Source organism: Vicia villosa, linkage group LG1 (assembly GCF_029867415.1).
Source record: "Vicia villosa cultivar HV-30 ecotype Madison, WI linkage group LG1, Vvil1.0, whole genome shotgun sequence".
Lineage (NCBI taxonomy): Eukaryota > Viridiplantae > Streptophyta > Magnoliopsida > Fabales > Fabaceae > Vicia > Vicia villosa.
The window spans coordinates 87,855,894-87,871,803 of NC_081180.1; the positions used below are offsets into that span (position 1 = coordinate 87,855,894).

The following is a 15,910-nucleotide window of genomic DNA, read 5'->3' on the forward strand; positions in this document are numbered from 1 at the left end:
TTGGTCCTTGATGCATCTGGATGTAAAGTCTGCATTTCTGAACGGTCCATTACAAGAGGAGGTATACGTGACACAACCCCCTGGCTTTGTGAAAAAGAATAAGGAAGGGATGGTGTACAAATTACATAAAGCTCTGTATGGATTGAAGCAAGCACCCAGAGCTTGAAATTTGAAGATTGATTCATTTTTCAAGAAGCAAGGGTTTCAGAAGTGTGAGATGGAATATGGAGTTTATGTGCGACATTCTGGAAGCAATATGATTCTGTTGTGTCTTTATGTTGATGACATATTGCTTATAGGGAGTTGTTCAGAAGATCTGATGAAGTTCAAGAAGGTGCTGATGAATGAGTTTGAGATTACATACCTTGGGAAAATGTCATATTTTCTAGGGATGGAGATTCTGTACTAAGAAGATGGAATCATTTTGCATCAGTTGAAGTATGAGTTAGAACTTCTGAAGAAATTCAAGCTGGAGAATTACAAAGCTGCTGTTACACTGTCAGAAACGAATCAGAAGTTGGACTCTGATTCTGAAGGTGAAGATGTTGATGCTACGATCTTCAAACAGCTGGTTGGTTCTCTAAGGTATTTGTGTAATACCAGGCCTGATATATGCTACGCAGTCGGATTGGTTAGTAGGTTCATGAGCAAACCTAAGTGGTCCCATTACCAAGCTGCTGTCAGAATCTTGAGGTATGTCAAGGGAACTCTGAAGTTTGGCATATTATTTCCTTCTGGGAGAAAGGAAGAATCAGAGTTATTGAGTTATTCTGATTCTGATTGGTGTGGAGACAGAGTTGATAGAAGGAGTACTTCTGGATATTTGTTCATGTTTCTGGGAGGTCCTATTTCTTGGAGTTCCAAGAAGCAACCTATTGTTGCTCTATCAACCTGTGAAGCTGAGTACATCGCAGGCGCTGTAGCTGCATGTCAAGCTGTGTGGCTTCTGAACTTATTAGAAGATCTGAAGATTAAAGTGAAGAAGCCTCTGAAACTGATGATTGATAACAAGTCTGCAATCAATCTTGCCAAGAATCCGGTGTTACACGGAAGAAGCAAGCATATTGAGACTAAGTATCATTTCTTGAGAAGCCAACTCCAGAATGGAACATTAGAAGTTGTGCACTGCAGCACCCAGAAGCAGATGGCAGATGTTCTGACGAAGGCGATCAAGACAGATCAATTTCTGCTCTTGAGGGATGGAATTGGCGTTGTCAGCTTTGAGTGAAGAATATGAATTAAGGGATGGTATTGAAGAGTAATTCAATATTCAGAAGATGGGCTGATCTTCGAATGGTTACTCAGAAGATAGTATTGACCAGAAGATGTTATCTGGGTCCCATTAGCTTAGTTGTTTAGTAGTAAGGGTACTTTAGTATTTTGTAGTACTGTACTGTTTGTACCTTAGACTTGTTCACTAAGTTTACTGTTTTAGGGCTTATGTGGCAAGATTTTCTTTTTCTATAAATAGCCTTGTAATAGCTATCATTAATAGTAGAATACAACATTTTATTCTCTCATCTCTTTTGCACCGTTATTCCTTTATTCTCTTTGTCATCATCTTTATTCATTGTGCACCAACACTAATCACCATCTTATGGGCTTATGATCTCTTAATTTGATTATCACTATGACCATCTTATTGACTATTATCAACCACCATTTTAATCATTGTCAATCACCGTTATGACAACAATCAACCATTACTCAGACCACCTACAATCATTATTGGTCGGTGTCGATCATCACTCCATCCATATTTGATCATAAATCTGATTACATGTCATCAACACCGACTACCATTCTAACCGCTATTTCGATCACCATAAATTGTCACTTGCCATCACCATCAATCGCCATCGACCACAACATACCACTACCTTGATATGCATCCACTTTTAATTAGTAAAGCTATTATAAAATAAATACGTTATGTATTTATAATATTTTAATCAGGTGCTGTCTAGAATGAGGGTTCAATTACGTTCCTCATTGGTGGGGTAGAAAGTTTGTATCATTAGATTAAATAATTGGTTGAGATTTACTAGTAATAAATGAGAACATCTCATCTTTTCTACACACAAGCCCCACTCCCCCAAACCCCACCCCACCCCATCCCATCTTCCTCATATGTGTTATTTCTAATTCATCAAAAATCTGCAGAAATTCCATCACATCTTCCTCATATGTGTTCTTTCCAATTAATCAAAATCTGCAGAAAATGGCAGCCGAAATTCAATAAATTCTAACTATCGTATATTTGTTAACATCAAGCCCAAATACATTTCGGAACAAAAAAAATGAATTTTTCGCATCAAACACAATCCAAAAAATTAGGTTATCGGTAAAAAAAAAAGACATTAACTTCATAAAGGTTTAAATGGTAAAATTGGGAGTGAATTCAATAATGGTGGAGTCCATTAATATCCCTCCTTTTTTTATATTTCTACAAACTATAACTAATGATGTTAGATTAGTTGCTAGTAATGCATGATAGCTTTGTTTCTTGCCATGCAAGTTCCTTTTGTATTCACTTTTCTCTTGCTTTAATTTGGTTAGAAAATTGGTCGTTAGTTAGTTAGTTAGTTTACAACTAGTTTTCTCCTCTTACACCCTATATATAGGGTTCCTTCTTGTATCTTTTCATGCAAGCTTTGATGTTGCTTTTGTTAAAGAGAATGACGGCTTTCTTGACTCACAAGTTATGAGCTTAACATGGTATCAAGAACATATTCCTCATTCTTTCCCTTTCATTCTCATCTCTTTCTTCTCTGATATCCTTTTTTTTCTCCCCTCTTCTCTTCTTTTCCGATGGCTCTTGTCAATTTTGAAAGACTTTTCACCTAATTCCTTTAATCCATATTACCTTCACCCTAATGAAAACACATCCCTGATTCTTGTTTCACCAACCTTGGATAACAAGAATTATCACTCTTGGGCCAAATCAATGCACATTGCTTTGATCTCCAAGAACAAGGAAAAATTTATTGATGGTACTGTCCCTAGTCCCCTTGCAACCGATCCTCTGTATGATTCATGGATACGATGCAACACCATGGTTCTTGCATGGCTTCAGCGTTCTCTCATTGTTTCCATTGCAAGATCTATTTTGTGGATTGATTCAGCATCAGGTGTTTGGTTGAATCTCAAGGCTTGATTCTCTCAAAGTGACATATTTCGAATTTTTGATATACAGGAAGAACTCTATAAGCTTCACCAAGGTTCAAAGGAGGTCTCGGATTACTTCACCAAGATGAAGGTTCTTTGGGATGAAGTGTAGCATTACAGACCAATCTCGCACTGTGCATGTTCGATTCGATGAAGCTGCAATGCTATCATATCTCTACATACTTATCGGGCTCAGGATTATGTCATTCGATTCCTCAAGTGTCTTAATGAAAAATTCAATGCCACTGAGTCACAAATCAGCTTATGATTCCCTTACCTGCCATTGACACAGTCTTCTCTATGATAATTCAGCAAGAAAGAGAATTATGTTTGCCTATTATTGATCTGCCTACTACTGACATGTCTGAGACTTCTTGAACCTCTTTCATTTTTATGGCTAATTCTTCTCAAGGCAAATCCAAGTGGAAATTGACAGGTCCCCCTAAAGGCACAAATAGGGTTAACACTCATTGTGGCAGAACAAATCACACCATTGACACTTGCATTGTCAAGCATGGTTATCCCCCTGGCTTCAAGAACAAAGGAAAACCATCTCAACAGGCTTCTTCTGATGACTCTAAAGCTAACAATGATTTTTCCGTTGTAGGATCTTCAGAGTCTAAGTCTTTTGGTTTTACTCAAGATAAATTTCATAGTCTCCTTAGCTTGTTACAACAATCCCAAACCAATCCTACTACTGCAGCAAATGCTATCTCCAGTACACCCTTTGCCTTAACTACCAAGTCATCTCCCCATAATGGTAAGCGGCCAAATTTGTGGATTTTAGACACAGGTGATACTGATCATATAACCTTTACCCTTGATTCCTTTGTGAATTACAATACTGTATCTCTTGTTTCTGTTTTACTGCCTAATGGAACTCATGTCATAACTCACATATCTGGTTCCACTAAACTATAACCTCATTTTACATTGAGTCATGTCTTATAGGGATGTGAGCAGGGCGAGGATATCCAAATCTATTTGAAATAAATTTTTGATTTGATTATTTAATCAAATTTGAATTTAGGTCAGAGAACGAGTATTTAATTGAGATTTAAGTTTAACTGCAGTCTGCAAGGTAGAACTGAGACCAGCTCCGTTGCAATTTCTAGGGATGACCATAATTTCTTCTAATTGCATGTTTGAATTGGCTTTTGGAAGATCCAAGAATTGATTTTGGGTGATTTTTAAGTGTTTTTGTTTATCAAAAGTAGAATTGATTCTGCCTCTAGAATTGATTCTACTTGAAGTTAAAATTTGTAGCTTCTACCTTTAGAATTGATTATGAGTAATTTTTACACTGAAATTTATAGTTCAACTCACTTTTACATCAATGTATCAAAACACAAATCAATTATGCTAAACTCAATTTTGTAAAAATTAATTATATCAAACTCAATTCTATCTACCGCCGATCCAAACACACTACGGTGAGTAAGACTTTGAATTATAATTTCCTGCACCGATTTTCCATAACCATATCAGGCTATCATATATTATGTACCAATACTATCAAATTGATTAGTAGAATTATGACTTGAAATAATGAGATGGGTTCATTTGGAGACCAATTGATTGGTAGAATTATGACTTGAAAGAATGAGAGGGGGTTCACTCGGTAACCATTTCTCCAACCAGAAGCTTGTTGTTTCTCCATCTCCAATAAAACATCAGGCCTTATTAAATGATATGGCACCATATTATTTAGACACGTGCATAATATAAAATATCTTCCACTAACTATATAGAAATATCAAATCAAACTACCAAATGTAATCTAGTTGGTAAATATTTTACATGGATCTTTACTTATTGGGTAGGTGATAATGACATGAGAAGGACCACACCACTACTTCCAGAAGGTGGCCCCATAAAACATTTTGTAATTGATTTAATTAATACTATCTGAAATCAAATTCTGATACTACTAAATATACAATAAATTAAAAACTACTAGTATAATTTTCAACAAACTCTTGCTTTAATCTTAACCATAACATTTCATATTCCAAACAGAATCATAGGACTTGAATAAATCTTAATATAAATCTAATATAGTAGAGAATAATAAGTGGTTAAAATAAAATCCAAAAGCCATCCCAAACAATGGTTATACCTAAAATGAATGTCATAACTTATGTTATCTATTGTGTTTGTTTGTCTATAGAAGCTCTTATTGAGACCTTCAGGAATATCTATGATAATTCAAATGTCTCTCTGCTTGCAAGAGCAGCTAAAAAAAAGTGCAAAACAAGCAGAACTCGGTGACGAGGATGTTATTGCTATGTCTAATCTGTTGATGTAGAAACGTTTGATGCAGCTAATTCTATCTCCTGCTGTTTCTTCAAATAACTCTGAGCTGTTGAATTCACTATCTTCACAAAGAAATTCATAAGCATAAGCCACACCACTGTGTTCCAGATTGAAGTAATTGAGAAATCCCATCTTGTCCCCTGAAGATATGATAGATAGATGAAATTGTTATTAGAGTAAGACTTTGAAGTTCTTAAACATTACTAACATTGATAAACATGTTACATTGTAGTTGATGGTTACCTTGACGGTTGGGGAAACTGAATGGGGTGCTTTCAGATACTTATCTTTAACGGCATGGAGATTCGCAATCACTTTAGGCAAAATAGAAGCAAAACCAGGTATATGACCGAGAACCCAAATTAATTCATTTTCTATCCAGTTAAGAAGCTGATTATTGCAAACTGAGATGATAAATATTGTCTGCACAACGAATAAAAACATAACATAGATTACAAACGTGCTGAGCTGAACAATGTTTTTGGTTGCTATAAATATGTGACGTGAGTCTAAGTTTGGAGTCGTTACAAAGCAAAGTAAGGGCGTCAACAATACTAAATTAGTTGGTAAGGCGAGAATAAGATGAGTTTAAACTACCTGTATGTGAGTTTTAATTAGAGCCTTTCCGATGAAAGTTGCAAGAAAGAATTTCCAAAATGGAATGCCAAATTGTCCACACATGATACCAGCGAGGTCAAACAGAGGATTTGGAACCTGAAATGCAAATTCAGTTATTGACAATTCTAATGTTCATGAAGCATATATAATAATTGTTGTGGTTTTGGTTCCTTATTGCCCCTATTTGGTCTCTATCACACTGTTATATTGAATATACTTTACCAATATTTCAAGAAATTTTGTTCACAAAAGGAACTGTTATATATGCATTCAATGAAGAAAAATGATCATATTATTAAAGAACAGAAGTACTAACCGAAGCAAGTGCCAAAATGGTAAAAAAATTTAAATGTTGACAATGTGATAAGAACCAACGCTTGATGCGATTTAAGTAGGTTGTGATGATTCCTTCATCTTCAGTACCCAACTCTTCCATTGCATCCATTTTGCTCCCAGACAGACGTGCTACACAAACGATTTGATTAGAATCATGTACGAACCAGTTCCTAAAGTAATTAACTAAATTATTAGGAGGAAAGTACATCTATCAAAGAATTTAGTTTGTCGAAAGTGAGGAGTATTAGCCAGAATTTCATGTCAATTTAGCAAGGACTTGGTGAAATTTAGATAAATACATGTCATGTGATATGATCATCATACCTGCCCTGGAGATAAAGTAAGGAGGAAGCTCCCCGATAGCGGTTCCCATGCCCCATAAAACAGCCTCCAACTGAACTTGAATCAAAATGAGGCTGAGTGGAATCTGTGAACCATGTTCTGACTGAAACAACGACGGCCCAAATTGCAAGCAATCCTTATCAAGCCAAGAAGGACCTCTATCTAACTGTATCGTATCATATGGAGCACTTTTCAAATCAACTCGGCCACATTGCATGGCTTTGATTGTAAAGAATGCTATGTGGGGACCCAAGTATAGAACAAAAGTATGTAAACCAGACCCTAAACCAAAGAAGAGCACAAAATAAGAACTCATTCGGTTATATAATAAAGATGTTCCGAGAATCATAAGTATGAAAGTTATGTATTGCAAGCAATTTTTTTCAGTAAATCCAAATGACACGAGCAGCCTTAAGACCGATTGTGTTACTAAGCACCAACAAACCAGGAATAACACAATCAAGAACAGGAACCCTAAGTCATCTCTGCGCATGCCTATTTTTACTTACCAAGACCGATTGAAGATGCAATCCCAAGGGTTATCCACCATACTCCAAAGCGAAAATATTTAAGTAGCTCCTCAAGATGCTGCAGAAAGAACGAAATTTTCAGTGCCGTATGAGTATCTAATAACCAAAACAAACAAAAAGCATTACCTGAAAAACAATGTGAAGCTAATAACTCAAAACAATGTTCATAGGTGTGTTTGTGGGGCTTACGCCCGGAACAAATTTTCTACAGTGAATTTAAATTTGAGGTTTGCGTTTCTACGCATGGAAGTCTTTGTGATTCAGAACTATCATACTAAAGTACTGATGGAATAAATAAGAATACCTTTTCATGAGGACCATCGATGGAAATCAGCATTATGCTAAAGGCCCCTACCACAAAACTGAGAAGCAAAAGCCATCCACCTTTGGCCAACAGATATCTTGCTGTTTTCTTCAAGTATTGAACAATAGCTAATGTGAAGAATTTTAGTGTTTTGACGGGATGTGTGGTCAGTGTCAAATTGTCTAGCTCCAATTGGTGCTTTTCGATAAGCCCTGAAAAAAGAGAACCTCTAATCAGCATATGTGATGCAATAAAAGCTAGTGTAACTAGAATTCATTCCGAAAAAGAGACTATTATGGTGGAGGCTCTAGCAATACCACAGACACCATTTACTTAGCAATTACCAACAAGCTAAGCAATAAAAGAATGAAAACTTAACCTAGGCTATAATAAGCTAAAAGGCTGTAACAATGTCTATTCTATCAAAATCATGCAGTCTATGGACACGTAAAGCACACTAGAAAGGCAACCTCAAGATCCCTAGAAAGATGACTCTTCATCCCAACCCAATCACCTTAACTGTCTGCCTCAAACAGATCAACAGTTTTGATAACTCTAATTGTAGAATCGATGCATAAAAGAGATGGTTATGGTGGAGGCTCGAGCCATCATGGATCTTGGGTGTCGCCGCAGAAACCATCTACTTTGCTTCTAATCAATCCTATATCATTAAGACGAGCCAAACCCCAGTCTTCCCCTCCCAAAAAAATTTACATCTCCATCTCAGAAAGCAACAAATACTTTTCACCAAACAACAGTAAAACACTACATCGCTGTTAGCAATTTACAAAACTCCAAATTAATTTTTACTCCAAGATTCTCATTCTTCTAATGGTCGAGTACGAATAACAAAAACTGGCGATAGACTCCTATATGCAACATGAAAAACCCTTCCCCATGTTGCATCCAAGAAAGAAAAAAGAGTAAGCTGTCACAGATACAAATCTCAACTCTCAAGTGTCAGTCATTAGCGACTCAAAACAACTCCCTAACTCATTGCGAGATTAACAAACCTTCTTCAATTGACACTCCCCCATTTCAAAACAACAACACTTTAAAAACCATCTTCCACTACATGACAAATCATGATCACATGTTTACCCTAGCAGCACCCTCCAAAACAAATACGTTTCTACTGCCAAAAAAAACAACACTTTCCAATAACTATGGAAAACCCTCTTCTACCAACATTATTTTCAATTAGGAAAACATAAAAACAACAACTAAAACACAATTTCACAAATCCTATAAATCAAGTACACACATTTTCCTCAAAAAACACAAACCCAGATGCAACTCTAACATGAAAATCCATCCCCCCACAGACAAAACCTCAAACCAACCAAAATCTAACATTGTAAACTGAAACAAACATCATGAAACCAAAACAAACAAACAAAAACCTAGAGAATTAAAATCTAAATAAAAACATCATTAACACGACAATAAAACCATGAACTGAAATCAAATAAAAAAGACATATACCTGAGCTAGACATGATACTGATTCAAGATGAAGAAGCAATATCTTAGTGTTTTTTCTCTCTCTAATTTATCTGTGTTGACGACGCCTCTACCATTATTCGAAATTCGGCACCAACACAAGTGACTCAGAAAATGGGTAAATTATTTATATTTCTTTCACCTCAAATATAACTGACCAAAAAATAATAAAAAATACTAAATAAAAGGGATAGAGTTGAAATTGCTGAGCAAAATCGGAAAATTTTGTTGAGATTTGACGTGGAGAATTTGTTTCGTTTTCTGTCGAAAATCTATGCAACAGAGATCTCCTCGTTCCAATGACACAAACGAGGATTATGTTTCTAGGCTTAATTATATTATTTATGTTTTACCCTTTAACAATAATTACTTTTTATTTATTGTAAATAAATACTTTTTATTTTGAATAACTTTTAATAAAAATAATTTTTAAATTATGTAATTTTTACTTTGTTTTAATTTTCAATAAACTATATTTATGTTTTTGTAAAAAGCTTAAAGAGGTTAGTTGACCATAAGTTTATTATATATTTATAAAAGTTAGTAATTAAAAAATCATGTAAAAAAATAGTTTTTTTTTTTCAAATTGAAACAAATATTCTTAAGTGTTGAAGCGTCCTATTTGGTCATCATTAAAGTTTCTCAACAAACTTCCAGTAATATTTTTTAATGTAAAATCTTTATTATGTTTTAATTCTCGATAAAATATATTTATGTTTTTTAAGTGTTGAAGCATACTCTTTGTTCATCATTAAAGTTTCTCAACAAACTTCCAATATTTTTTAATGTAATTTGGTAACATAATGGCTAAATTAGGAGGGACCTCAATGGAAGAGTAGAGACTAGAGTTGGCATGCTACGGTGAGAGTTAATAGCATTAATAGATATAATTTAGCGGTTAATAGAGTATAATATTGAAAGTGTAAAGTTGGGATGATGGATTATTCTCCATAGATTACAACGTGTCTATATTTACCTACTTCTGTATAAATTATACTTGTTTGCTTTTTACTTGTTTTGTGTCCACACTTGCTATGTATGTATTTCTCAAAGTATTCAAATGTGTGTATAAATGTGTTATATTTAAGTGACATTATAAATTTTTTAATTTTCTTAATGTTTGTTTAAGTGTTTGGTTAGATCCTTGCTTTTGGTTTGCGCGGTGTGACAACACCACGACATGAAAAAAGGAAGCTATTATTTAAACACAATAAAGCGTCGAACTTACATCGTAAAACAAATATATTTTTCTATTTTTGTTTGTTTATGTTTCGTAGTAAAGTTTAGATAGTTCGGTGGAACTGTTTAAACAAGTTTAACTCGGACCTGTTCTTAAATTATAAATTTATACATTTTGATCTTTCCGAGCAGAATAGGTGGTCAGCAACTTGAGGCTTGAACTTCGGGACGGTTGAGAAAAAAAAGGGTTGTACCTGCAAGGCACTCTGATGCCAAAGTAAGTGTTTGGACGACAAGGTACAACAAGAAAGTGGGAGATTTTGGGTTGAAATGTGATTACCTTGCCCTCTAGGGCTAGAGGGCTATTTATGGGACTAATCTGTAACGGCCGACTCCATCTTTTGAGGGTCTGTGCGTGATTTGCGGCTAGGAAACACGGAGAGCTAGCCGTTGCTGAGCATGCGGCTTCAGCGTGCTCGGTCCTAGCTTGCTGCATGCCCGGAACATGTAGGGGAAGGTCGTCGCGTGTTTGGGCCAGAACGTGTTGGGCTAAAGAGTGGATTGGGCCAATTTGGATGATTGGGCCAGTCCGGAACAGGAGCCCCCCAAGTCGTTGCTTTCGGTCGTGGAAGTGACCACTTAAAGGAAGTCGGGCAGGGGAACTCTATTGGGGAAAGAGAACCTGGTGTCTCTGTTCGGAGCAAGAAGGCACGGGAGAGGGACGGTTGGTCGGGAGCTTGGAGGTGCGGCGTTTGGGAGTCAGCCGTTTGTGGTACGTGTCGCATTTAATGCACAATGATGGCTAGGCTAGGCGTAGGTTCCTAGGGTTAATGATGACTCTCTCACTTACAGGAGTCACGTGCGGTGCCTGCGACGTTTTAGGCGCCTATAAGTACTTCAAATCATCTCCCATTTTGAACTTTCACGCCTGTTTCCTATGCATTTCCTCTGCCATTGTCGACCACTTCCTCTGTCGTGACGTTTCAGTAGCTTCAGTTTTTGTTTTCATCAAAATCTTACTCGTAAGTTCCTACCCTCATCTCCTTCTATTTCCTATGCTTTTTGATTGTTTAGAGATAGATGGAATACGATTAAGGTAGGATTTTAGCGTGACTTAGCTTTAAGCTTTGTAGCCTATTGGTGGTAGACGGTGGAGAAGGTTGGTTTCTTCATCGTTGACGGTTGCGAATCGCAAGTTCTTCATTGTGGATCCAGTTTTTCGCTTCACATACTTAGGGGTTCTGCGTTTTACGTGTGTTTTGTTGCTGCATTTCCCTTAATGCGTTTTTATATTCGATTATGGAATTGTTGCCCTAGGGGCTATATGCATGTTTATCCCGGTTTAGTTTGAGTGGTAATTCGTTGAAGACCGACTCTTCAAGGAGGGGCATGGTCGGGGATTCTTCGTCCTTTGATCGTTTATGCGCCCTTTCACTTGAACAGTGGTGGAAGGATGAATTTGATTGTGCTGCCGAATTCACTTTTCTCCCCTACTTTTCAGGTGATTATGGCCGATCAAGGGCGTCCTTCAACTTCGATTTCGTCATCGGCGACGCCGCCTGCTCAATGTGGGGTGCCTCCAGATTCCTGGATGCTCAATGAGGTGCTTGAGTCTGAGAGTCACTTTGTCGAGGACCTCTCAGATATTTACTTGGCTATCGGGGGATATGTGGACCCCGAGTGAGACGTGAACAAGAATGGTTGGACAGTTGTTATTCTCGGGGAGGAGGACCGGGTGTGCGACGTCTACGCTCCCGACCAAATACCTATGTACGAGGTGGTCTTTCGGGAGATGGGTTTACAGGTGCCTTTCACCGATTTTCACATTTCCGTGTTCAATCATCTGGAACTAGCACCCAGTCAGCTTCATCCGAACGCGATCGCCTTCCTCCGGGCGTTCAAGCTGACCTGCTCCTTTTTGAAGATTCCAGCGACCACTTCGTTGCTTTTTTATTATTTTTGTGTGCAACGGAAAGTTGCCAATGATCTCTTTGGTTGGGTGTCCATAAAGCAATCGAAAAAGATCTTCAACTCATACTCCGACTCTCTAAAAAATTACAAAAGGTGTTTCTTCCTCATCCGTCCTCAGTCGAGGGAAGCTCAAGACTCTGTCTTCTCTCGGGAACCGACTTTGGACGTGCATGGTCGTCCTGTTCGTAACGACATAGGGGAGGCCGTGACTACAAGGAAGCCAAGGTTTAGGTTCTTCTGGTCGTAGGACCATTTTGCTTACGGTACCGACCAATATATTACCAGGATCGGTAGTCTGGATTCGGATGGGCGGAATGATTTTTCCGTTCTTCAGGAATTCGTGTGGGGTCTTCCTCCAATCAGGAAGCTGGACCGATCGGGGAGGCTTGTGGTTGACGAGGACGGGGAGCCGGTGTTGGAGCCCCGTCTTATTAATATTAAAGATTTGTTGGCGACTGGCACGGATGAGGGTGCCTTTGCTTACCTCAGTATCTGTTTGTTATTGCTTTTTCCCCACGTTGTTTTTATTTATAAGTTTATGTTCGTTATAACGAGTTAACCCTTACTTGTCTGTTTGTCAGGATCGATGGACTGTGAACATCATGAGAGAATGCTCAAGCATGTGAACAAGTCCAACGTGGTGATCAAGAAAGGTGTCGGCTCTCGATTGGCTGTAGTGTAGGGTGCTCTTGCGGCTGGCTCGGGTACCTCGTCTTCTTCCCAGGTAGTTGCTGGGTCCCCTCTCCGTGCGGTTGATCTGGGGGATTCTTTGAGACCGGCTACCATCCACCCTTCTCCTTTGCGCCACCAACCAGATCCGGATACATTGGTTCGACATAAGCGGCCAAGAGTTGAGGTTGTGGATCTGACTCGGGAGGAGACTGGCAATTCTTTCACTTTACCCTCGTGTTTTCTTCAGCCCCGGTTCTTCGAGGGTGGCCTTTCTCTGGCTATTCCCCGAGCGGAGTCTCTTCACATTGAAGGCTTGGACCCCTCTGTCCGTCAAAGGTTTTTGGTTCAGGATGCGGCCGCTGTTGTGAGGGTCCTCGAGTTGGCCACTTTATATGCCTGGTCGGCGCCTCATTCTGCGGAGGCCGTGAAGAGGATCGAGGAGGACTGTAAGAGCAAGGTGGCTGCTTTGGAAGAGGCGCAGGGGGAATTAAAGGCCCGTGATCAGGAGGTGGCGGATCTAAAGGTTAGTCTGGCTGTCAAGGAGAATGCCCTGGCCGAAGTGCAGGGGCATTATACACTGCTCTCCCGGACCCTTTATGGCGGATGCTGTCTTCCTCAGTTAAGGAAGCTGCTCTTCGTCGATCTCTGGCCCCTGCCGAAGACGAAACGGATGAGGAGAAGACTCTCTTCTCCCGGGCGGACCTGATCAAGTACATACGGGTTCTGGGTGATGATTGCGTGGCTGCTGCTGATGATGCCTACAATTCCACCATAGCCTAGCTCAAGTTGAAGAATTCGGGGGTGGAGTTAGTGACCGAGGGTACAGGCCTTTTCCACCGAGTGGAGGATGGCCAGATTATTTCCCTTGGGTTTATGGTCGGTAGGGAGGAGTTCGCAGCTCAAGAGGCTGAGGAGACTCTCAAGGAAGAAGATGTTTGAGTGTTTTTCTGTTCAAGAGTTTGGCTTGCGTGCCGTTTATAAATTTTTGTTGTATTCTTGGGGGAATGCCCCCTTTCTGTTTTGTAAGGATATTTTTACCGACTCGGTCATCGCGGCCGTTAGTCGGGCACATTTGTGAGCTCTTTGCTCGCTTTCTGTTTTATGCTTGTTTTATTATACAATTAATGCTTCTGGTTACCTCGTTCTTTGGAATTTATGCGCATGCATTGGACTTATGGGGCGGTGTGCACGCTGTTCCCAAGGGTTTTACGCGTTTTTAATGCTTTCGTTATTACCTATGGTTCTTTTCTTTCTATAAAAGGGGTCCTTTGGGTTCTTCCTTCTCAAGTTCCTCTTTCTGCAGAAAAAATGGGTTGCGTTGAAGGCAAGAAAGCTTCCAAGGTGTCTCACTCCCGTGGAGTCAAGGGAGCAAAGAAGAAGGTTCTCGCTAGGTCTACTTCACGTTCCCAAGGGGTTCGTGATTCGAACGCTCGGGCCCAGTCCTCGGGTTTGAGGATCGTGACCAATGCTGATGGCTCTGAGACGGAGTGGGACGAAGAGGTTCTAGTAACTCCACTCGGAGGAGTTCATGCGTCAGGGCGAATGATGTATTTTTATTTGTGTTTGTTCGAACTTTGTAATCTAATTAATTAACGAATGAAGTATTTTTATCATAGTCTTGTTAGTATATTTGTTCATAGGAGATTTGCTCGATTACAGTGTGTGGTCGCCAAGTGTGTGGAACTCTGGTCGACATCCGGGGACACGTGCCTGGCGGGGGTGAGTCTCAGGCCCCGTTGTGTTGGGGTCCGAGTCTCATGGCATGAATTGTCCCTTCCCGAGCAGGGCGTTCTACCGTCGTGGTACTTGCTTACAACGGGGTGCTCGGCATTCGTGCCCCCCCCCCCGAAGGACAAGGAGTCCGCTCGATTAAGGGAGCGGGCTGATGTCGTTTTGTTTCATCATGAGGTGCTAGGCGTGTACCCGGGTCGCACCTGTGTTCCGAGCGTCTCTGGCTCCTAGCTGTAATACTGCTTGAGTTTTTCAGTGTTCCAAGGTCGAGCAAGTTCTTCTCCTTGTAGATTTTCTTAGTAGTATGCTTCGTTTTCGGTCTTTGCTCGGACGCGATAGGGGCCTTCCCAGTTCGCGGCTAGCTTGCCTTAGCGAGAATCCTTGTGGTTTCTCTTAAGCACCAAACTGTCCACTTCAAATTCTCGTTTGATGACTTTTGTGTCATATCTCAAAGCGATTTTTTGCTTGAGCGTCGCTTCACGTAGAGCGGCACCCGTCTGGATCTCTTCGACTAGATCGAGTTCCTGTCGGACGGGCTCCCTATTTGTTTCCTCATCGAGGGGTTCTTCAGTACGTCTGGTGGGTATGTGTACCTCGACGGAAATCACGGCCTCTGTCCCATACGTTAGTCGAAAATGGGTCTCCCCGGTTGTGGAATGAGGGGTGGTTTGGTAGGCCCAGAGGACACTGTGTAATTCCTCAACCCACCCTTTTTTGATCTCGTCCAACCTCCTCTTGAGGCCTCTTAGAATCACTTTGTTGGCGGCTTCTGCTTTCCCGTTCGTCTAGGGGTGCTCGATCGATGCAAGTGTTGTTTTGTTCCCAACTTTCCGACGAACTCCTGGAAGTGTTTGTCGGTGAATTGGGTGCCGTTGTTGGTGATGTTGACCAGGGGTACTCCAAACCGGGCCATGATGTTTCTTTTATAGAAACATAGTACGTTCAGGGATGTGATTTTACCCAATGGTTCGGCCTCGATCCATTTGGTGAAGTAATCGACGACAACTATGAGGTACTTGTTTTTATTGGTTCCGGTGACGAATGGTCCGAGGAGATCCATGCCCCACCACGCAAACGGCTAGGGGGATGAAAAGGACTTAAGCTCATTGGGGGGCACAATGTACATGTCCCTGAAACGCTGGCATTTGTCACATCTTTTTACGTATTCTTTGGCATCATGCTGCATGATGGGCCAGTAGTATCCTGCCCGTAATGCCTTCCTAGCGAGGGAACTCCCTCCC

At 39.9% G+C, this 15,910-nt stretch overlaps 1 protein-coding gene across 1 annotated transcript; it reads right to left on the reverse strand.

The window, feature by feature from the left end:
- Positions 1-5,229: 5,229 nt before the first annotated feature.
- Positions 5,230-9,433, reverse strand: LOC131643459 (vacuole membrane protein KMS1-like). Its single transcript, XM_058913677.1, has 8 exons — positions 9,100-9,433; positions 7,615-7,826; positions 7,290-7,368; positions 6,763-7,062; positions 6,419-6,567; positions 6,082-6,198; positions 5,728-5,907; positions 5,230-5,624 (listed from the first exon to the last, which is right to left on the reverse strand). Exons 1-8 carry the CDS (start codon positions 9,110-9,112, stop codon positions 5,460-5,462), a joined length of 1,215 nt encoding a protein of 404 aa, XP_058769660.1. The 5' UTR covers positions 9,113-9,433; the 3' UTR covers positions 5,230-5,459.
- Between the last annotated feature and the right edge of the window lie 6,477 nt (positions 9,434-15,910).